Below are 23,214 nucleotides of genomic sequence, written 5' to 3'. Positions count from 1 at the left end.
GCGGCCTCCCGGAGTCTGGGCCTAGATGCTGAGCGGCTGCACATTTGCGTTCTATTAAAAAAAACCATGTGCTGAGAGTGCGCACCCTGCGCACTCCCAGCACACGCGTTCAGTACTCACAGAAAGGTCCCAAACTCCTCTTTCGATCGGGACCTTTCCCGATCATGTGACCATCGTAACAGCAACTCATGACAGTCACATGACCCTAAAACCCCGCCCTCCAGCTTCTGGCACCCTTAAAGGACCAGGAGGTGCTGGCGCCAAGGGGTTAATATTATTTATTTAACTAAATGATACTCTTATAAATCCATGTGTGTATTTATCCCACACCATTGTGAATCACTTAAATAATATGTGTGCTTCAGAACATGCTTTCTAGAAAAAAAAACAAACAAACTTTAGTGTCACTTTAAGCTTCATGGGGGAATCCTCCCCACTGCCCTATTGTATTCTGACAGCTGTTGTCAGAATACACAGACCAGTGCTGCAGCCTATTATCTGCAGCATGGATTGAGTAGCTTTTATCCAACAGGGTGGTTGAACAGAAGTTATTCGGTAGATCGACTTCTGTTCAACTGCAGTGGCCACACATGAATCGAAATCTGGCTGGTCCCTGCAGAACTGCGAAACGTCAATGATGAGGTCAGCATTCATTTTCACAGCGTTAACCCTAGAAACAAGGAGCAAAGGTTCCCACCAATGTATGCAAATGAGGTAGCTTCCAGTGCTTGGCTCACTCACTAAGAGGTCTCAAAGTCAGGGCAAACATTGAAGACTTTGATAATGGCTCTGCACCTGGAAATCACTCCATGTGGAACTCAGTGGCCAATGATCACTTCCAGGTTATCAAACACAACATCCAGTTGAGCAGGGTCCAAAAAAAAAAAAAAAAAAAAAAAAAAAAAAAAAAAAAAAAATGGTTTCAACATGGCAAAACTGCATACTCTATGTGGCATAACTTTTCTGATCCTCTCTTCTTGGTCCATGCTACTCCAAGGGCTGAAAAGTGTGCCACTTTTGTTGTCCCTTGACCACAACTTGTTTTTATCTTCTCCCTAAGAGACCACTATGAAATGGCAGCTTTCAAATGCAAAGAAGAGATCAAAGTTGTTTTTTTTTTTTCCATTCCCCATATACAGCACACTAAGCTGCAGAAATTCATATTGCAGGTGGTAAGAGACATCTAAATTCATAGCAAAAAGTCAAGACTGCAAATGTCAGGAGCACTCTGTGAGGTTTCTTTAAAAAGGCAATTATCATAAAAAAAAAAATCTTCCTAAACTACATGATTATAGATTGTGACTAAAAATAGAAAGAGCTCAACAAAAGCTGTGTCTTCACTTTAAGACTGTTCCCCTTCCTTTGGACATGCAGATCAACCTGGCCATTTTAGAACATATTGTAGTAGGCTCCATTCACACTAGTCAGTTTCACCAATGTTCTGCTACAAAGCAAATATGCTTGAAAAAAAAAAAAAAAGCAAATACAAGTATACATTACAGAAGAGTAAGGTATAGAGGAGTTTATATAAAATTATGCAACTCTATTTGGATCTGAAATAAATAAAACATTAAATATCTGTCTGGCAGGCTTCTCAAGAAACTCCCCCCAGAAAAGACAGGTTGACAATTATCTTACCATTTTTTATTATTAAGTAGCTAGAATAGCCATACAAATAAATAAATAATTGATGCCCTGGAACGCCTCAGCACACCCATACAAGCTGCTTTTGAATGGAATGTCGACCCTTGGTGGGGTGTGTAAGCGAAGAAAATCAAGGAATAAACCATTCCGTTTCTGTTGCAGGTGGCCAGGCAGTAAATATTCAGTACAAAGCTAGAAAAACAGATACAGTAAAAAGGACTGCAAAATTCAGTGTCTTGTGCAAGTTCTAGGCAGCAGTGCACATTATTCAGGGCACCGAGACAACACTGAGTTATAAGCAGCCTCTGGAGAGGCAGGATTTCAAATAGGTCAGTCTGTCCCAAAATACTTTTGTCCAAAGTGTGTAGGGGCCACTGGGTGGACTTCAGTGGTTAAAATGGTTATGTCAGGAAATTCTTGAATGATGGACATTGCACCTGTTAAGGAAATAAAGATATTTCACTTAATAGCAAAACATGCAGATGACAATTTTGTTTACAATTCAGTTTATGCGGTACAAAGAATTAAAAAAATTTTAGGTTTACCTGTAACCACTTCGATACTGGGCACTTTCACCCAATTCCTGCCCAGGCCAATTTTTAGCTTTCAGCGCTGTTGCACGTTGAATGACAATTGCTTGGTCATGGAACACTGTACCCATGACATTTTTATCATTTTTTTTTAGACATAGAACTTTCTTTTGCCACTCACCACTGGGTTTTTTAATAAGTTACTAAAACAAATGAAAAAAAGACTGAAAATTTTTTGGGGAAAAAAAAAAAAAAAAAAAAAAGTACTGCAAATAAGTAATTTTTCTTCCACACTGATGGGCACTGATATGCTGCACTAATGGACACACATCAGTACCCCGATTATCAGTAAAAATGTGTGCTGTCAGAGGATTGCCGGTTATCAGCTTTCCTTTCCTCACACAATGACAGCGTGAGGAAAGGAAATGCTGATAACCATCATTGGTTTACATGTAGCCAGGTGTGATTGGACACAGCTGATCACATGGTCAACGGCCCCTATGATTGACCCTCTATCTCAATCTGTAATCAACTGTGTCCCTGGGGGCGCGATTCTGGGAGGATGTCTACAGACGCCTTCCCAGAACTAAACAACCACACTGTAGCCATCTTTCGACTATCGCGCAGTCATCCATGGGTTAAACAGGAGCAGGTTATATAGGCAGTCCTAACAACATTGTTTGCCAGTGTCCTCACCAGAAAGTGGCTGCATATAACCTGTGGTTTAGATCAACAGAAACCGGTGTCTTGTACTGTACAATTAAGAAAAGTAAGTGCCTCCCTTCAACCCACATTTACGACAACTTAAAATACATGAAATTAGATGTAAACTTTGCTATTGACAATTGTTGTATCATCATACAAAAGATCAAAAAGCTACAGAGTTACATAGTTTATAAAAGGTTGAATAAAGCCAACAGTCCATCCAGTTCAGCTGGTGTGGGTGTGTGTTTTTATGTCAATCCCATTTCCCATATCCCTGTATTTTGCATTCGCCAAGATGCCCATCTACATTTTTTTTCTTAAACTATCACTTCCAGCTGACACCACAGATTGTGGCAGGGAGTTCCACATCTTTACAGCTCTGACATTAAAGAACCCCCTACACAGTTTAAAGGTTAAACGCTTCTTCTCCAATTTTATTGAGGGGCCCAAGACAGGTTTTCAAACAAATGCTTATCTGGCCAGGAATGGCAGGCCCAGCAAATTTACAACAGAAAGCAGTGCAGGAAAGGCACATTCTGTTCAAGTTTCCTTCATCGTGTTCAAAATGAACTGCCTTTGTCATCTGCTACAGGTTCCAATACATTGTTAACGGCACCTCAAATGCAGATTGCACACCAGATTGCATGGTACCACAGAACCATGTGATCTGGCGAGATGTGTTTTTGTTTTTTTTTTTTAAAGTAGTGCATCGCCCTACTTTTTGTGCGATCCTGGTGTGATTTCAGCTTATTCAAATGAATCACACTGCAGGGAATTGCACAATACATTACTGTGCAATTCTGGTGTTAACTGGCCCTAAGAGCTGACTGTTTGATGCTAAATAGTCTCCAAGAACCACAAAATGTCATAGTGGAATCTGAAAGGAACTTTGCAACAGTCTGTGTCAAAGTGCGTGCAACTAGAATCAGAAAGGAACTACACCAATTTATGAATCAAAAATAGGATTATTTGGAAACAGTAACAGCAGACATGTTTAGTGTAAACCAAAGACAGCATCTCAGGGGACGAAATTTATACCAACTGTGAAGCACAGTGGTCAAACATTATGGTTTGGGGTTGCTTTGCTGCTTGAGGACCTGGACAGCTAGCATCATGTCAGCTAGGAATTCTGCTTCATATCAAAGTGTGCTTGAGTAGAATAAAAGGCCATCTGTCTGAAAGTTGAACTTGAAATAGATCTTTTACCATGATTATGAAACAGCACACTAGCAATTCCACCAAGGAACGGCAAAAAAAAAAAAAAAAAGGAGGGATATGGACCGGTCCAATTTGATTCCTATCAAAAGATTATGAAATGGAAGGTGTTTTGAATGAAGTGGTCAAAAATTTCACAGAACTGATGTCAGAAACTGAGTTATGCAAAAAACACCTCTAAGAAGTAACTTCTGCTACAGTGAACAATACCAAGGGTGTATTTACATTTTCCATAATACATCATTTCTATTGATATTTGTGTTGAACAAATTATCAAATTATTAAAAAGGTCAATGAACAAAGAACTAATGTTTGCCTGTATAAATATGTTGAAAACGTCAACAATTTTGATGGGCTGTATTTGGCGAGTATGGGGTGTATTTGGGGTGTGCTTGGTGAGTATATGGTAAGATGAAGGGGTGGCCTTTGGGACAAGTTTTCAGTAATCTCAGTTGCAACTTAAAGTGTAAATTGTATAATAGTTTTAATCAACTGACTGCCACAAGCTATTCTCAATTTTTTTTACCAAGTGCATTTGTTGCTGCTTTCACATCCTGAAGGTAGGTGTATTATTTATTACTGCTTTTCACTGAAAGTTTGCTAGTGCAATGAATGCAAGCACTTGGCTTTCAAGGACATTGCACTTTTTTTCTTTTTTTTTTAACTAATATAGTGAGCATTGCAATTTCTGGTGTGATTTTAAATTGTAAATGGACAATCAGCTATTCTAACAATAAGGCAAAACGTCAAGGTTGAGCAAACTTACATTAGTACAAAGCAAAATTTACTGTCACAAGTGCAATATGGGGGCTGTCATTGCTAATGACATTTCTGTAAAAATTTCTGCCTGGCGCACCACTTCAATACTTCATAAGTCTACCAATCAGGGTTCTCATCTGCATACCTGTTCTCAGTCAGTGTCTCAACATAATGAAGCCAGGATACTGTAACAGCCAGATAACTAGCATTTTGCAGGCAAGGTTAGCAATGGCAGTCTATATAATTCTTACAGTACAGGTTTTAATAATTTCATGGCAGCAAAGGGTTAATGTAAAGTACATTACCATGTCTTACCATGTGGGGTGGAGAAGAGACTGAGAAGTATAATACAGCTAGGTTGGACTCCATGTTCAATCAGAACTTTAACTGCTTCAATAACCGTATTGCCAGTGCCTGCAGAAGAAATTTAACAAAGATGATGGCAAAGCAGAACAAAAATGGGTAAGGGGAAAACCCTTTTAACTTTGATTTCACACACTGATCAATGTCTCTGTGTGATTAAAGAGTGATAGTGAGAAGTAAATGATTAGTCATAACTTTAACACTGCTGACAGGTTAAGTGAATAACATTATTTATCTTGTTACAGTGGCATCTGAAAGTTGGTGGAATATACAAGTCAACAAGTAAACATGGGAAAAAAAAAAAAAAAAAAAAGCATTGCACATATGGGGCTGCGTACCTGCAGACCAGTTAGGATGCCCTTGCTGACCTATATCCACAGCCAAAAGCCCCTACAATGGGCACGTGAACACCAGAAGTGGACCACAGAGCAATGGTAGAAGGTGGCCTGGTCTCATGAATCACGTTTTCTTTACATCATGTGGATGGCCGGGTGTGTGTGCGCATTGCTTACCTGGAGAAGACATGGCACTAGGATGCATAATGAGAAAAAGGCAAGCTGGTGGAGGCAGCGTGATGTTTTGGGCAATGAGGAAATGTTTGCTGGGAAACGTGGTCCTGCCATTCATGTGGATGTTACTTTGACACTCACCACCTAGCTAAACATTGTTGCTGACCAAGTACATCCTTTCAAGGAAGCAGTATTCCCTGATGGCAGTGACCTCTTTCAGCAGAATATTGCACCCTGGAAGACTACAAAAAGTATTCAAGAATGGTTTGAGGAACATAACGAGGTTGAGGTGTGGACTTGTCCTCCAAATTCTCCAGATCGCAATCCAGTCTTGCATATGCGGAATATGCTGAAGAACAAATTAAAAAAAAAAAAAAAAAAAAAGGAAGAAGTCCAATCCATGGAGGCCCCACCTTGCAACTTACAGGACTGGTTGGCAGGTTGGTTTCCCTCTTTGTTATAGTGGAAACCCCCCATATCCCAGTCCACTCCCTCTCACCTCCCTGAAGTACAACTAAAAGGCAAAACCTTTTTTTTTAAGTTTTGCACAGAGTGGAGTCGGACCCGTCAACTGTTTTTTGCTGCCTGTGTCGTTAGGGAGATTCACCCCTCTATTTGTCCTGTTTACCATTATCATTGAAAATGAAAGTAAAATATCTAAAATGTTGTGTTGTCCCCAGAAAAGTAAGAGGGGGAATCTTCCAATGGGGCACTAGTTATGGTGACCTGGGGGTCCTCTCACTTCCTGTTTTGGCTATGGGACAAGAAGTGAATTCTCACCTATGGGACCCAGATGGTAAAAAATAAACCCTCCTTTTCTCTATCCAAAACGAAAAAAAAAAAAAGGTTTTCCCTACAGTTCTATTTTAGGCCTCACTATTGGCCTGTCAATGATCACACTAATAGGATGTGGAAAGTGCATTTCTAACTCTGCGAATGTATAGCATGGACCAAATTGGTGTGTATGTTCAAGCCAGTTACCATTCATCTGTTTGGTCATTGGGACAGATTAATCCTTATGCAAACTACAAAACAATAAGAACAGTGTGATAAGAATAAAAGCTTACTTAGTATAGGGTACATTAACAAAACCTTCCTCCGATAAATGTCTGGCGGAAACTTTGCATAATAGACTTTGGCACGTTGTGTTTCTTCATCACTTTGGATTAAAATTTTTCCAATGCGGATAGAGCGGCAGCAGTCCCTCAGGCCCTGTTCCATGGCTTCACCTACACCAAGAAAAAAAATGTGAGCTGTAGAGAGTCGTAGAGAATTTAAAAAAATGGCAACTTAGAGAATATTGGGAGTTGAGTTCCACTTTAAAGCGATTGTAAAGACTCCTATTTACTTTTATTTTCTTAACGTTATACTTACCTGCTCTGTGCAAGAGTATTGCACAGAGAGGTCCCAAACCTCCTCTTCTGGGACCTTGCCGGTGATCTAGGCTCCTCTACTTCTGCACGCGCCACCATAGCTGCTTGCTGAGCTGTGTGCGTCCATAGACACATAGCGTGGCTCGGTCCCAACCCCCATTCCCTACTCACAGAATTTGATTGACAGCAGCAGGAGACAATGGCTCCCACTGCTGCCTAGGTGTCCTGTGAGGAGAGAGAGCAGCAATGCTACTCTGGGGCACAGCACTGGCTTGAAAGAGGCAAGTAAGAATTTTGTGGGGGGGGGGGGGGGCTTGAGAATAGGGGGCTGCAAGGTACTGATCATGGCAGATTTTTTTTAAACTTAAAGAATAAGTTCACCTTTCATAACATGTTACACCCATGTTCAGGGTGTAACAGGTCATAAAAGCACCAGCCCCACTCCCCGCCAATCCCCTGCTTTGACAGCTAATGGGAGGGATCGTCTCCCCCCTTGCTAGCTGTCAAATTAAAAAAAAACAAAAAACAAAAACGTGGCCGTGCGGGACTCTGTCGGCCCTGCTGCGCCACTCCTCTGTGAATGAGAAACTACAAGTCAGCCTTAGTGGCTTGTAGTTCATTGACGCTTCCTGTCAGTATATCTGCTTGCTTGTACATCTTGTACGGGCAAGCAGGTATATGGACAGGGTCTGCAGGAGACCTGCGTGGCACAAGTGATCTGCTGGTCTTTGGTGCAATGCCTTACAGGCTCCTGCAGCAAAATATAATAAATGCCATTTTTTTTTACCTGCATAAAAAATGTGCAGTTATTTTTCTATCAAAAGGTGAACTTATCCTTTAATCTAGAAAATGCATTAAGGTTAAAAAAAAAAAAAAAAAAAAAAAAAAAAAAAAAAAGCAAAAAAAAAAACCTTAATGTCTTTACAACCACTTTACAATTTGATTAATGGACAATATTCTGCAGTTTTGAATTAAATGTAAAAATATATGTTGAAAATATTTTGTTCACACTGCAAAAACAATATAACATATTATGCATGTTCATTGCTCAACTGTAAAGCTAAAAGTTTGCTTCATAGCATCTAGTGACCCCTTCCTAGAAATAGTTGGGGTTATTTACTTAGACTGGAGAGTGCAAAATGTGGTGCAGCTCTGCATGGAAACCAATTAGCTTCCAAGTTTTATTGCCAAAGCTTGATTGAACAAGTTAAAGTTAGAAGCCGATTGGCTACTATGCACAGCTGCACCAGACTGAGTGCTCCTCCAGTTTTAGTAAACCTTCCCCCAGGGTTACATTTATATAGACTGACCATCACTAAATAATGCAGCATTTACATACTAGCTATAGAATTTTAAGTGGTAATAAACCAAAAACGTACTATATTGCAGCTTACCAATTCTTAGATGTGGTGGCTGATTTAGTTTTCCTTTAGGCCCCCCCCCGTTTCCACTTTGTGATCTGGCCAGTAACACACCTCCTGTATTAGGAGTGCCCCCACTCTGGATGAAGGAGCACAGTGAGCACCTTCGGACAGCAGCATTGTCAATCAGGGGTTGGGGGATTACAAATTGAAGCCAACCTCTAAGCTCCCGTTGCAGTTACAGCAACAGGTTTTTTTTCCCTTTTGGGATAAAGGTTTTGCATGAATAAAAGCTGATCATTGGTTTGTCTCAATACTAACTGCTACATTTGCTTGTTCAGATGGAAAAAAAAAAACACCACTTACTGGCTAGATCACCAGATAAAAATAAAAGTAAAAAAAGTAAAAATGAAAAACTAATGCAGTCATCACATCTAAGAATTGGTAAGCTGCAATCTAATAAATATTTTCTTAGGGGTTATTACCGCTTTAAAGTGTTGTGCTGTGGCAACCGTTTTACAGTAATATGCACTTAAAACACATTTATGCAAACTAATTTTCTTCCAAAATATGTGGTACTGTTCAACCAGTTGTGACTCGTTTGAGGGTGGAAGAGAATAAAAACTGGTTATATTTGTAATAAACTTAAGTATGCTTCATATATTTAACTTCATATATTAAACTGCAAGTTTTCAAGAAAACCCAATGGCCAAATTAAACGATGGAAAACCATTTAGTAAAGAACTGGAAACAGAAGTGTATTTATTACAAAATAAATAAATAACGGGTCTAGCATTGCAGTTACTTACCACTCCTCATAATGCTCACGCCACAGTTTCCTTTTTCAAATTTTACTCCCTCATACTTGTATCCTGCAAGGGAAAAAAAAAAATCTATTATTTTGTTTTTGTTTTGCATTTAAAAAGCTGACATCAAGTAAACAAAATTTTACCCGTAGGAGTTGTGACGGTGCATTCTGTATATGGCAGTTGGTTCAGACCTTCCTCAACCACCAACCGGATCTGCAACATCAACACCAATATGAATTATTCACATGCTTTAGTGCAGCGGTCTCAAAACTGTGGCTCACAGACTGGATGTGGCCCTTTGCTTGTCATTATCCAGCCCTTAACCACTTGCCTACAGGGCACTTATACCCCCTTCCTGCCCAGGCGAATTTCCAGCTTTCAGCGCTGTTGCACTTTGAATGACAATTGTGCAGTCATGCAACACTGTACCCATATGAAATTTTGATAATTTTTTTTTGTGACAGATAGAGCTTTAGTTTGGTGGTATTTAATCACCTCTGGGTTTTTTATTTTTTCTTAAACAAAAACCACTGAAAAATTAAAAAAAAAAAAAAAAAAAAAATTCTTAGTTTTTGTTACATTTTGTAAATAAGTGATTTTTTTCCTTCACTGATGTGCGCTAATGAGGCTGCAGTGATAGGCACTGATAGGCTGCACTGATGGACACTGGTAGGTGGCACTGATGAGGCACTAGTAGATTGCACTGATGGGCATTGACAGGCATCACTGTTGGGTACCGCAAGGCAGCACTCATATATGGCACTGATGGGTGGCACTGACTGGCACTGATGGGTGACACTGAAAGGCAGCTCAGATGGGCACTGATATGTGGCATTGTTGTGCACTGGTAGCCACTGAAATGTGGCATTGATGTGGCACTGATGGGAACTGGCAGGTGGCATGGATGAGCACTGACAGCTGGCACTGATGGACACTGACAGGTGGCACTGCTGGGGCTACATAGATCATCAGGGCACACTGATGGCACACGCCATTAAAATATTTTGAATGCATTCAACACCTTCAAAAATATTTTCCTAGCCTCCAGTAAACTATTGGCCCTTTTAAACTTACGGTGAAATAAATGTATTTAACTGCACTATACTAAATGTATTTTTTGCAGCTATGTTAGCCAAGGAGACAGCTGTTTGTTATAAGCAGTGGGTACAATATCTGCCAATTCTCTGCATACTTTGCGAGATTGAAGCAGCTACTAAGTGCAGTGTGAAAGTCTGCCTGGTCAGACATCGAATGCTGTTCCTTTGCTTATCGCTAATGCTACTCATTGGGGAAAGCAAACAGCACCAAAGACCAGCACACACTCATTGTAAATCTGGCCATTCATGGTCATTGGAGGAAGATTTCTATAATACCAGGACACAACATCACAAGAGACACATCACTTGGTTGATGGGGGCTTGGTACACGTGAAAAAAGAGCAAACAGGAGTCGTAAACCCCTAGGGCAGTATCCAAGGTTTATTAAAAGTAAAGGAGGATGAAAACACTCACAAACATGGCATAAATGTAAAGCTTAGAACGGTAGAGATGGCCATAACCGTGGCGGGGTGTCCGACTGTCAGTATGGTCGGCTTTCTGACGCGTTTTGGGGACAAGTCCCTTTCCTCAGAGCTGGTGCTCCACTGTTATGGCCATCTCTACCATTCTACTAAGCTTTACATTTATGCCATGTTTGTGAGTAGGTTTTCATCCTCTTTACTTTGAATAAACCTTGGATAATGCACTAGGGGTTTGCACCTCCTGTTTACTCTTTTTTCAGTTGTTGATTTCCCTATCTGAGGAGGGCAGCATCTCCGAAAGGCTATCCATAGGCGATTTTGGTCCTGGTTCCCTTGGCTTTCCTTTGACATTTGATCCCTGGAGCACTGGAGATTTTATTCTGTTATCCGGCTTGGTACACGTTTACCAGCTCCATCCCTTTTCTTCAATGGATGCAGGCAGCGATCACAACGGATCACTCTTGTATCCAATGATAAACAAGCATAGTAAACTTGTGTTTACTATGTCTCAGTTTATTACTGAAAAGGAGTCTAAACAGACTCCTCATTCATTCATGTAATGTGCAGCTTAGGCTGCAGAGAAAGGGACTGTCTTCAGTCCCTTTGTCTCAAAAAAAGGAGACATCAGGGCCCTGATTCACTATTGGGCGTGGGCGCATATTCATGGGCTTAAGCCCAATTTTCATGGGCGTCCGTCTATTTTTTACCCTGCAACCTAATTCACTATTGACCAGAGACCATAAGCAGATGCCCAATCTAATTCACAAAAAGACACACGCCCGGAATCAGACTCACAAAGCAGACCTGCTAAGAAGCACGTCTAACACCATGAAAAATCACTGCAGAGACATGTTCACTTAGAAATTTGCTTTGCCAAATATCAGGACTTCACTTTAAATAATATCTGCTATTTCCAAAAAAATTAAGAATGTGTTAAAAATCGTTTTTTTCAAGGAAATCGACGCAGTAAAAATCTAGACGCCCGTGCATTGTCTTTGGCAGATACAACTGAGCATGTGCAGAACACATTTTAGACTTCTGCCATGGGCGTTTGTTTTTTAGCCACTGACTAATAGTGAATCTTACTGTGGATTCCTCTGACAGCCGGCACTCGGTCGCGTCTATTGTGTTTAATAAACAGCGCTCGGCATATCTTCATGTAATCTAATTAGATTTCCTTAGTTCTAGTGATTCTATTTTTGTTTCTTATCCTTTATAATTATTTCTGTAATGATTTTACTTATTTCAAAGGTCTAGATAATATTTATTTTAACAGCTGAATGTAATAAAGGTCCGCAATAAAAAAACCAAAAAAAAAAAAAACCAAAAAAAAAAAAAACAGCGTGGGTCCCCCCTCTCATCCTTACCAAGCCCTTCAGGTCTGGTATGGATATTAAGGGGGAACACTGAAATTAAAAAAAGAAAAAAAAAAAAACAAAAAACTGTGGGTCCCCCTCAATATCCATACCGGACCCTTATCCGAGCATGCAGCCCGGCAGGTCAGGAAAGGGGGGGGGGGGAATGAGCAAGCGCCCCCCCCCTCCTGAACCATACCAGGGCCACATGCCCTCAACATGGGGGGGGGTGCTTTGGGGCAGGGGGGCTCCCCCCCCAAAGCACCTTGTCCCCATGTTGATGAGGACAAGGGCCTCTTCCCCACAACCCTGGCCGGTGGTTGTGGGGGTCTGCGGGCGGGGGGCTTATCAGAATCTGGAAGCCCCCTTTAACAAGGGGGCTTCTGCAAAATCGGCCAATTTTTATCCAAATTTACCAATTAAAAAAAGTTGCAAAATCCCCAAAAATGGCTGACCAATTAACCCACTAACGGGCCGAAAATCAGCCGATTTTTTTTGCGATTTTAGACCCATGTAAAGCAGGCCATAGATGAGTCTAAAATCGGCCGATTTTTCTGCCGAGAAAAAAAAAAAAAAAAAAAAAAAAAAAAAAAAAAAAAATCGAACGATTTTCGGGCCGTTAGTGGGTTAATTGGTCAGCTGTTTTTTGGGATTTTGGCACATTTTTTTTATCAGTAAATTTGGAACAAAAAATTTTCAACTTTACTGGTAAACAAAATATGCTAAAATCCCAAAAAATGGCCGACCAATTATCCCAATAACGGAAGAGGCCCTTGTCCCCATTAACATGGGGATAAGGTGCTTTGGGGGGGAGCCCCCCTTCCCCAAAGCACCCCCCCATGTTGAGGGCATGTGGCCTGGTATAGTTCAGGAGGAGGGGGCGCTCGCTCGTCCCCCCCCTTTCCTGACCTGCCGGGCTGCATGCTCGGATAAGGGTCTGGTATGGATTTTGGGGGGATCCCCAAGCTGTTTTTTTTTTATTTCAGCGTGGAGTTCCCCCTTAATATCCATACCAGATCCGAAGGGCTTGGTACGGATGGGAGGGGGGACCCCACGCTTTTTTTTTTTTTTTTTTTTTACATTCAGCTGTCAGTGGGGAACCCCGCTGACAGTTGAAACATTAACACATGGCTGTCGCTCCTACAATCCCGCATGAGTTGTTATCAACTCATACAGCATTTTAGTAGCAAAAACCAATGCAGTGCTCATGTTTCAGCTGTCGGCGGAGTTCCCCACTGACAGTTGATGTAAAAGTATTGCAGGGAATTATAAACAATTTGTAAAAAACCCGGCGTGGGGTCCCCCCTCCCATCCATACTAAGCCCTTCGGGTCTCGTATGGATGTTAAGGGGTAACTCCACGCTGAAATTAAATAAAAAAACAGCATGGGGTACCCCCTAAAATCCATAACAGATACTTATCTGAGCATGCAGCCCAGCAGGTCAGGAAAGGGGTGGGGGGGGGGGGGGGGGGGGACAAGCGAGCGCCTCCCCTCCTCCTGAACCATACCAGGCCACATGCCCATACCAAATTATTCAAACATTTGTAAACAGACCAATTAACTGAAATGGTTTGGCATTTGTACCCCAAATATGACGTTCCCTGAGGCGTTGGTAAACCGAGGTACGCCTGTATTAGTATTGCAATCCTTTGTATTGGGATAGAACCAACATACATCTGAATTGGCAACATAGCACATTTGTGTCACATTGGAGATATCTGGCTAGTTACACTGACCTTGCCCAGGGACCTAGGATTGATTCACAGCACAGAAATACAGGCTGGATTAGCAATGTAGCTCCGTGGATTAGTGGTTAGCACTACTGCCTCATAACTCTAGGGTTGTCGGTTTGAATCCCAACCTCGGCAAGGAAGTAGCATGATCTCCGTGTGTGGCTGTCTTCAAATAGATGTTCTGGCAACATCTTTGCTTTCTGTCTAAATGATCCCTAAAATGTGAATTAGAATGAGGCATGTCTGTTGAAACACCTTCAAAGCTGCACCTTATGTGAATGTCACACAATGGTATAAGATAAGGGCCTGAATCACTAATAGATTAGATAATGATGGTTTACACTCCACCCACTTTTGTGAAGGATTTGGCAAGCAAAGAGCTGACAGAGAGAGAGAAGAGCGAGCCAGTGAGACAAAGAAGAGTGAGCGAGAGATACATACTGAAGAGTGGTAAAGAGAAACATTCAGAAGAGTGAGCGAGAGAGAAGAGCGAGCCAGTGAGACAAAGAAGAGTGAGCGAGAGAGAAAAGACTTGGTTGGTGAATCCACACATCAAACTTGTCACAAATACTGGCATGGATTTTTCCACCAAATACAAAGCAGACCCTTATCCCAGCAGGCAGGTACCGCACACCTTCAAAGATTTATTTCCTTTGTTGATTTTCCTGCTTCGTTCACACTATATGCAATTGAAAATTACTGTTTAAGTTGCCAATTTTACTGTGTTTTCTAGAGAATTACTAACTAGTTGTGTTTTCAATTGTGTGTAGCATTGCGATTTCTATTTGAATCTAGATGTTAAATTGCTAATAAATGGCCAAAATCTTCAAATACCTTTGAACTCTCGCTGCAACAAATGGCGTACGTTAATAAACTCACATTCACATTCATTATATCCAATATCAGGTACGATGTCAAGTCACAAATCGCACCTGAAATTGCACACCCTGGATGCGACTTGTCATGCGATTGGCATGGCCAGCAACTTGCCCTTTGCATGGCAAATTGCACACAATGTTACTGGGGGCTAACACCACTGTCACATGTAATCCGATGCGACAATTGCCCAACTTACAGTGAAGTTGCACGAGTTCACAATCCAATTGGATGTGAACAGAGCCTACAGTGGCCAATAGGGTGCGACTTGGTCTACGATTTGCAAGTCGCCTGTCATGCCAATTGCATGGCAATCGCAAACAATGTTACTGGGGGCTACCCGGTCACATTAAAGCAGATTTCTAAGTGGTGTTATTGACAGCATAGTCACATCATGTGACTTGCATAGAAGTTGCATGATTTCAAAGTCGACCAAGTCGACCAAGTTTGAACCACAACAATATGAACGCTCCAATAGCGTGCACATTGAGTGGGACTTGGCATGTGATTTGCACAACATGCAAGTTGTAAATCGTCTGCAAAGTCGCACCCTATTGTCTGCTATTAGAGCGACCATATGGGTGCGTTTCAAACACTGATTTCTATAGTAGTACATGTACTACTTTAGTGGCAATTTGCATAGAGATCTGTGTCAGATGTCTTGAAAATTGCATTGAAATGGTCAACTTTACTGTAAGTCGCAGGATTTGTAAATCAGCTTTGCCCAGAGTGTAATGTTTGGTGATGTTTGATTTCTGGAGTGTTTTGCCAATTGATGGGAAATTCTCCATACTAGTCAAATCGATTTGTCATTTTCAGTATTGCATACAAGATGTGGTCATGTGACTGTCTTACCTCATGCGAGAATCTGGAGGGAATTGTGACCATAGTAGCAATAAAGGTTCCAATTGGGGTTCCCTTTCACATCCCTGCTCAATGTTCTGTTGTATGCTGCACACGTACATTTCACTGTATATATCTTTCTGATTTGTGGGGCCTGTATACCAAGGGTTAATGCAGGTAGGAAGCGGATTCATCAGGTGAAAACACTTTCACTGACCAACTTAAGGTCAGTGGTGGGTGTGGCTTCATTGGGTGTGGGGCCTTGTTTGGCACGCTCCAAATACAACCTAGCTTATATAAAGACGTGCAGTAGTGAGCGATTTGGCCTGTTACTAGGCCGTGTGGTTTGTGACTAATGCAGGCCATAGATGGGGAGAAAAACGGCAGATTTTTCTTTTAAAAAACGAAAATTCGGTCGTTCAAGTGACCGACGTTACCATCAATGGTAAAATAAAAAAAAAAAAAAAAAAAAAACCACGGCCGATTTTCATCCCTTCTACAGCCGGCAAAAAGTGTCCCTGCAGAGAGCTCCGCTATTTCTGACAGTTCTCTGACAGTTCCTTCACATGTACAGCGGTTGAAACATTGTATCTATTTGTTTCCATTTAGGATACAGATGTTTTTATTCGGAAACAAATAGATACATTGTTGCAACCGCTGTAAGTGTCAAAGAACTGTCAGAGAACTGTCAGAAATAGCGGAGCTCTCTGCAGAGACACTTTTTGCTGGACTGGAATTCTTCTTATTTTCATCCTACTACTTCTTCTTCATCCTCATCCTCCTCTTCTTCATCTTCATCCTCCTCTTCTTCATCTTCATCCTCCTTCTTCTTCATCCTCCTTCTTCTTCCTCATCCTCTTCCTCATCCTCTTCCTCTTCTTTTTGTCTTCCTCTTGCAGGTCACTGCTCATGCGCAGATTTTTTATCGGCAAAAAAAAAAAAAAAAAAAAAAAAAAAAAAAAAAAAAAAAATCGGCTGATTTGCCCACTATTGCCGCGAAAATCGGCCGATTTTTTTCCAACTTTACAGAACAAAAAAAACGGCCAAAATACCGAAAAACGGCCGACCAAATAGCCCACTAACGATCCGAAAATCGGCCGATTTTATTTTCGGCCGAAAAATCGGCCGATTTTCGACCCATCTATGGCCTGCATAAGTCCTTGCATGGTGTGGTTTGGGGGAAGAAGAGATTTTGTGCTGAATTGCCCCAGACACCACTCAGGCTGTGTTTGGAAGTGGGCTGGAAATGTTTGCATATTTTTGGCCTTGTAAAGTGTTTGTGTGTTATTGCACAATGATTGTGTTTTTTCTCTTTGCATTGAAAGCCTCACACATGTCAATCGTTTTGTTTAAAATCTGCCCTTGTTTTAATTTTGCTTGCTTATTTAGACTCCAATGCATTTTTCTGACAAACCTGCTGACAAATGTATGTGTAGGGGGTTTGTAGAGGTGGGAGGGGATTTGTAGAGGTGGGAGGGTTTTTTTTTCACATGCTTTGTTTTCTTGATATTTTGATCTGAAGACTTTTTTTTGTGAATGGATCTTCATACTAAGTGTGTAAGTAAATCTTATGTGCACGAAAATGTTACTTGATTCATCTTCCCCTTTGTTTCCTGCTATAACCTGTGCACACACAGTTCACTAGAAGTATCTTTAGATTGTAAGCTCTTATGAGCAGGAGTGTTTTATTTTTGCCACGTGAATCCTATTTTTGTGACTCACCAAGATATTGACTGTACCTACTTGTTCCTGCTGACCAAATAAATGAAGATATATTTGATCAATAAATGTTTGACCGATGTTTTTGTGTTTATTTTATGTTCAATATATGAACAACCTTAATAGTTACTTTGTATACTTATATAATCTGCTCAAATGTAGCTTGTAAGAGCGTGAATATGCAAGTGTGTGCAAACTGGCTTTTTCAAAACCAAAAAAAAAAAAAAAACCCACTTGCACCACAATATTGTTATGTACATTCACTGTGCAGCCAGCTACAGGTTTTCTACAATTCGATTTACAGTAATAAAATAGTCCACACTTTGTTGATTTTTGGCCTTTGGCAGCAAATATTAGCCAAGGTTAAAAAAAACAAATCAATAAGAAACACACATTTGCGAAAGCTATCATAGCCGTGCATAGAAATGCGCGATTGCAAACAAATAAGCACCAAACAGGTGTCCGCATGGCGCATGAACGGCTATCCTGGAAGTCCATCATTACATGTGCGCGCACCCGGAAGTGGTTGTGGGGAGTGTAAGTGGATGAGAAGTGGTTGGAGGTTTTGTGTTGGTTGAAAATTTTGATAACTTTATTGGCATTTGGACATGGCGAGAGCACAGTTCTCAACTGAGGAGATGATCCTTATATGTAAAGTAAGTGTGGCCATTGCAAATATGTTAATAACATGTGAGGGACAAGTAATTGCAATTTTGTGGGTGGGGCCTAGCAGAATCTCACTTGGTGCACATGCTACTTATCTGTACATTAGCTCCTGGGTATTGATGGATCAATGATATTAACCACTTGCCTACTGGGTACTCATACCCCCTTCCTGTCCTGGCCAATTTTCATCTTTCTGCACTGTTACCCTTTGAATGACAATTGTGCGGTCATGCCACATTGTACCCATCTTAAATTTGTATCAGTTTTTTCAGACAAATAGAGCTTTCTTTGGGTGGTATTGACTTGCTGCTGTGCGTTTTACTTTTTGCTCGATAAACCACAAAATAGCTCATAATGAATAAAAGTCTGTTTATATTATAACATTTGGTAAACTGGTAATTTAGCGACAATGATGTGCGTTGATGAGGCAGCACTGGTGGGTGGCACTGCTGGCCACAGGTGGGCGGAACTGTTGGGTGGCACTGGTGGGCACTGATCATGAGGGCACTGATCGGGGCCGACCCCTGCTCTGATAACTGCTGGTTCTCGGCAGTACTTTCCACACATTCTGACAGCGTGATGAAAGTGCAGCCAGGACCCGGTGATCAGCGTGTCATTGGACATGGCTGATCACATGGTAAAAAGCTGCTGTGATTGGCCTTTACCACATCACGTGATCAGCTGTGTCCTTAGGACACAGCAATCACGGAGAGCGCGTTCTGCCAGGATGTCATATGACACCCTCCCAGAGCTGCCTGGATGCAGTGTAGCGTTATTCGGCTATCTGCGGTCGCCAAATAGGTAACCAGCTAGGCCTTCATGGCTAATCTTTGAATATCCGGACATGTATACTGCGTATAATGCATTACATTCTACAATGTGTTGGTGTACATGATATTACAGTGTGCAATGCGTTGCTGGATTCTGCATGACAGTGGACAGCAATGCGTAGCTCCAGCCTGCATGACAGTGTACAGTGCATTACAGTCTACAATGTGTTGGTGTACACAGTATTACAGTGTATTAGTGTGCAATGCGTTGTACACTGCAGTGTGCACTAAAGCATTTTACACTCATGCACTGTACACACTAACGCATTTGACATTTCTAGTGTGCAATGCGTTAGTGTGCAATGCCTTGAACAGTACAATGCATTTGCAGTATTGTTGTATGTTTATTAAGCACAGATAATTCATCTGATTTTAGTTATCAAGGAGAAGTCTTCTCTGTCCCCCTGTTTATGAGGTGGAGGACAATTGTTTTCCGAAGAAGAGAGGAGACATTTTTTTCAAGGAGATCTGTATAGATTTCCAGAGATATATGTAGATGGTTGAGGGGCTGCATGTGATCTCCGCAGATAATTGTGATTAACGATCACCTGAGTTAAACCAGTGAATGAAAAGTGTAAAAAAACATGGATTGAAAATAATCTGCACTGACCACTGTGTTTTGTCAAGCCACATATTGGCACATTCTGGTTTCACACAGATGCGATGTGAAATTTGCAGTGTTTTCTGTGCAAGCGCTGCACCGCATCACAACCGCAACCCCTTCATGCCACCTGCTGCGGCTTTCTAGGTGAAGTTACCAACACACCAATATTGGTACACAAAGCGTACTGCGATTTGCCAAATTGGATCGCATGCCTATTCACACCCATGTGCATACCCTGAAAAAGGGTCCTGCACATTTTTGGCCCGGATGCGGTGCAATTTGAGGTGTGCAAAATGTTTGTCTCTAATTGCAACACACACAAATTGCATGTGATTTGCCCAGGAGTGCGGTGTTAGACCACAATGCATGTATGTGAAGCCAGAATAAAAGGATGTGGATTTTGTCTACTTTTACTTGCGCATGTTAACATTATGTAAGTTCATTTTTCTTCTGTTTAACATGCTATAGAAATGCAACATGCATTTGGATGTAGTGTTTTTGTATGTGCATTTTGGAAGTATTCTAAACACACATTGACCCTAGGGCCACACCATATCTTATGCAGGCCATAGATGGGTCGAAAATCGGCTGATTTTCGGATCGTTAGTGAGCTATTTGTTTGGCAGATTTTTGGGGGAAGGGGGGAAGGGGGAGGAGGGAGGGAGGAGGAGGAGGAATTCCAGTATGGCAAAAAATTCCAGTATGGCAAAAAGTGTCCCTGCAGAGAGCTCCGCTATTTCTTTGACAGTTCCTTGACATTTACAGCGGTTGCAACATTGTATCTATTTGTTTCCGAATAAAAACATCTGTATCCTAAATGGATACAAATACATTGTTGCAACCGCTATAAATGACAAAGAAATAGCGGAGCTCTCTGCAGGGACACTTTTTGCCACCTGTAGACGGGATGAAAATCGGCCGATTTTTTTTTACCATTGCTGGTAACGTCGGCCGCTTGACCAACCAATTTTTCATTTTTTAAAAGAAAAATCGGCTGTTTTTCTCCCCGTCTATGGCCTGCATAAGCATTAGTGTGCCTGGGGTAGGGGGGGACCTTTGGCCTTTCCAAACACAGTAGATGCTCCAAGAATGTTTCCTTGAACTCTTGAAATGGTTAAAAAGGAAAGACACTCTAGATAGCCTGCACTGAGAATTGACTGTCATGATGACGTGTCAATGATTATTTGCTCTCATTTTTCAGGAGTGGTACTGCTTGCGGTTGAAGCTGGTAGAAATCCACCTTCACGTCCTCCACTCACCTTCACTTGTGGCCAGTGGATATTTTGTGGCCGCAGGCAAGAACTGGCATCGAGGACCAGCATAATGGCCCTGGCATGCCAGAGGTGGTTTGGAAGCAGCACAGCAATTTGACCATCCCTTTCCTCTATGTTAGTTTTAGGGGTGCAGAATTGCTTCTCGTTCGTGAACGGACTGTCGCCGGATATCAGAGTCCCCATATTTTCAAGATATGTTTTAGCCATGTTGGCTTATTTTTATGTTATTTTCCAAGTGTGTCGCACCTAACCGCACAGTAGTGTGGTGCCATGCGTATTTGTGGCTGTGAATGGGGCTGTTTTTAATAGACGTGTGTAGGTGCAACAACGTTTTCATCATGGTACCTGCGCACATCTACATAGGGCATTGCATTTCTTTGCTGTGCTGGAAAATGTGTGTTCTTGCATGCGTTTCTGCACCACCAATGGTGTGAACAAGTCCTAAGGGCCGGTTCACACTATAGAAACAGTCTAGATGTGTTCCTGATGGGTTTTTTTCATGCCCTTTTGGCATGCATGTTTAGTGTGTTCCAGTACATTTTGGATGCGTTTTGGACATGTTTACTTTGCATTTTTGTATCCCTTCCACTTATTTTTTTCTATTTTCTTTGTATTCAATGTAGTTAGGGACATGTGCGTTTTAGTACATTCAAGGACGTTTCAATGTGTTCCAGTACAGTTCTGTGCAGAAACAATGCAGCGTGGTCAGTTTTGTTTACAGCACCTGCAATGCACTGAAAATGCAAGCGCTGATGTGAACTATGACATTGACAACCACATAACCTTCTTTCTGTGCGTTTGTGATGCCGAAAAAGCAACTGAAACACATGTAGTGTGAACTGGCCCTAAAGGTTATTAGAGGTCAGGGAACGGGACTGACCAGGAATTGTGAATTCAATCAGACTAGTGGTGAGATACAATCAGCAATTGTATAATAATGTGAGATCTGAGCTGTAGCTGATAGAAAATGAGACACATTCACTTGATCAGTAAATAGATAGTTAAAGAGTGGGGCGGTGATCCATAGATTTGCATATGGGACAGGTGATGACGGGGTGGGGGAGGGGGTCAAGTTGTATAAGGAGACAGATTTAAAAGAGAAAAATGTTACAATGAAATATACACGGCCTGAAACTTGCACATTTCCTAACTGGCAGAAGAACAGTACATAGGTAACATTCATCCACTTTCTAGTCATTAGGCAAAATCATAATTGATTGATCAATATTCCTGGCACTGACACAACCCAGAAAATTGATCTCCATTTTTTAGGATGTAGCCATGACTGGAATTAGAACCCATGACCCAAGTGCTGTAAGTTCTGAGCTCTAACCACTAAACCACTGTGGGAGACACAGTTTGAGCTATAATGTAGAATAGTTACATTGTTTAAAAATGATAGAGCGAGCACTGGTCACATGATATAGACTAGTAAAATGGTATTACACAAGATAAATATAACCACGAACAGTAGTGCATGAACTCGTGAAAGGTCATCCACCCCTGTGACAGTGTACTACACTATTGAGCACCTTTCTGGCTCCTGTGGCTGAGCTAATTCCTCCCCAGGACCATTTGGGCACCCACCCTGATGGATGGATGGAGCTGGATGACTAACCCATAGCTGCCAGCATACCGCTGCACCCCCAGATGTGTGATGTGTATAACCCATGCACATTAATACTTTTGTTCTGGTGAGTGTAGACCAGTCCCAAGGGTGTGTTTACCTTTCACGAGTTCATGCACTACTGTCCATCATGGAGAGACCACACGTGCCATTCATAGGCACTCTCTGAGTTGGTACTCTCACACGAAGGACATTCCATTATTCAGGAATGATTCTATGAACTTATTTTAGCACCATTTACAATATTACATCATTGTTGCAATTCTTTGCACTTTTTGGTTTTACATGCATTCATTATTGATCACATGCATTTATAGCGCTGCACTTGTCTTTAACATAGAATAGTTAAGTGATTAAAGAGAATGAAGATATATAATTATATTGGGAAATTAGAAGTATATAAATTATTTGAGATATAAGTGTGAAAATGTTTAACATTTGAATACAGAATGTATGACATTCATTAGTAAATGCATTAGTTAGTTTCCTGATCATTTTGGAGACACAGCAAAAAAAAAGAAATAGAAGAAAATAGAAAATTCTAATACAGGTGTACTATTTATTACATTCTAAGAATTCTCTTTTGCCATCATAAAAATGCCAATATTAATAAAGCCCGCGCTTGTGCGCCATCTAGCGAACATATCCAGTATTGCACCTAAACATGTGCCAGACAGGATACCACATTTATGCAGGCCATAGATGGGGAGAAAAATGGCAGATTTTTATTTTAAAAAACGAAAATTCGGTCGTTCAAGTGGCCGATGTTACCATCAATGGTAAAAAAAAAAAAAAAAAAAAAAAAAAAAAAAAAAGAGGCCGATTTTCATCCCTTCTACAGCCGGAAAAAAGTGTCCCTGCAGAGAGCTCCGCTATTTCTGACAGTTCCTTCACATTTA

The 23,214-nt window shown here is 41.2% G+C and overlaps 1 protein-coding gene across 2 annotated transcripts in view; it reads right to left on the bottom strand.

Moving 5' to 3' along the window:
• Positions 1 to 1,629: 1,629 nt before the first annotated feature.
• Positions 1,630 to 23,214, bottom strand: part of UPRT (uracil phosphoribosyltransferase homolog) — a 28,148-nt gene continuing 6,563 nt past the window's right edge. For both annotated transcript variants that reach the window (XM_089685211.1, XM_089685212.1), the window contains exons 3-7: positions 9,412 to 9,481; positions 9,269 to 9,331; positions 6,793 to 6,954; positions 5,169 to 5,267; positions 1,630 to 2,081 (exon numbers count right to left, since the gene is read on the bottom strand). In XM_089685211.1, coding sequence (XP_089541337.1) covers positions 1,975 to 2,081; positions 5,169 to 5,267; positions 6,793 to 6,954; positions 9,269 to 9,331; positions 9,412 to 9,481 — 501 coding nt within the window. In that variant the 3' untranslated portion in view covers positions 1,630 to 1,974. The remainder of the gene's footprint in view (positions 2,082 to 5,168; positions 5,268 to 6,792; positions 6,955 to 9,268; positions 9,332 to 9,411; positions 9,482 to 23,214) is intronic.

Source organism: Staurois parvus, unplaced genomic scaffold (genome assembly GCF_062004578.1).
Source record: "Staurois parvus isolate SC_StPar_1 unplaced genomic scaffold, SC_StPar_1.0 ptg000365l, whole genome shotgun sequence".
Classification (NCBI taxonomy): Eukaryota; Metazoa; Chordata; class Amphibia; order Anura; family Ranidae; genus Staurois; species Staurois parvus.
The sequence above is the reverse complement of the archived record's forward strand: the minus strand, read 5'-3'. Positions and strand labels throughout refer to the sequence as shown.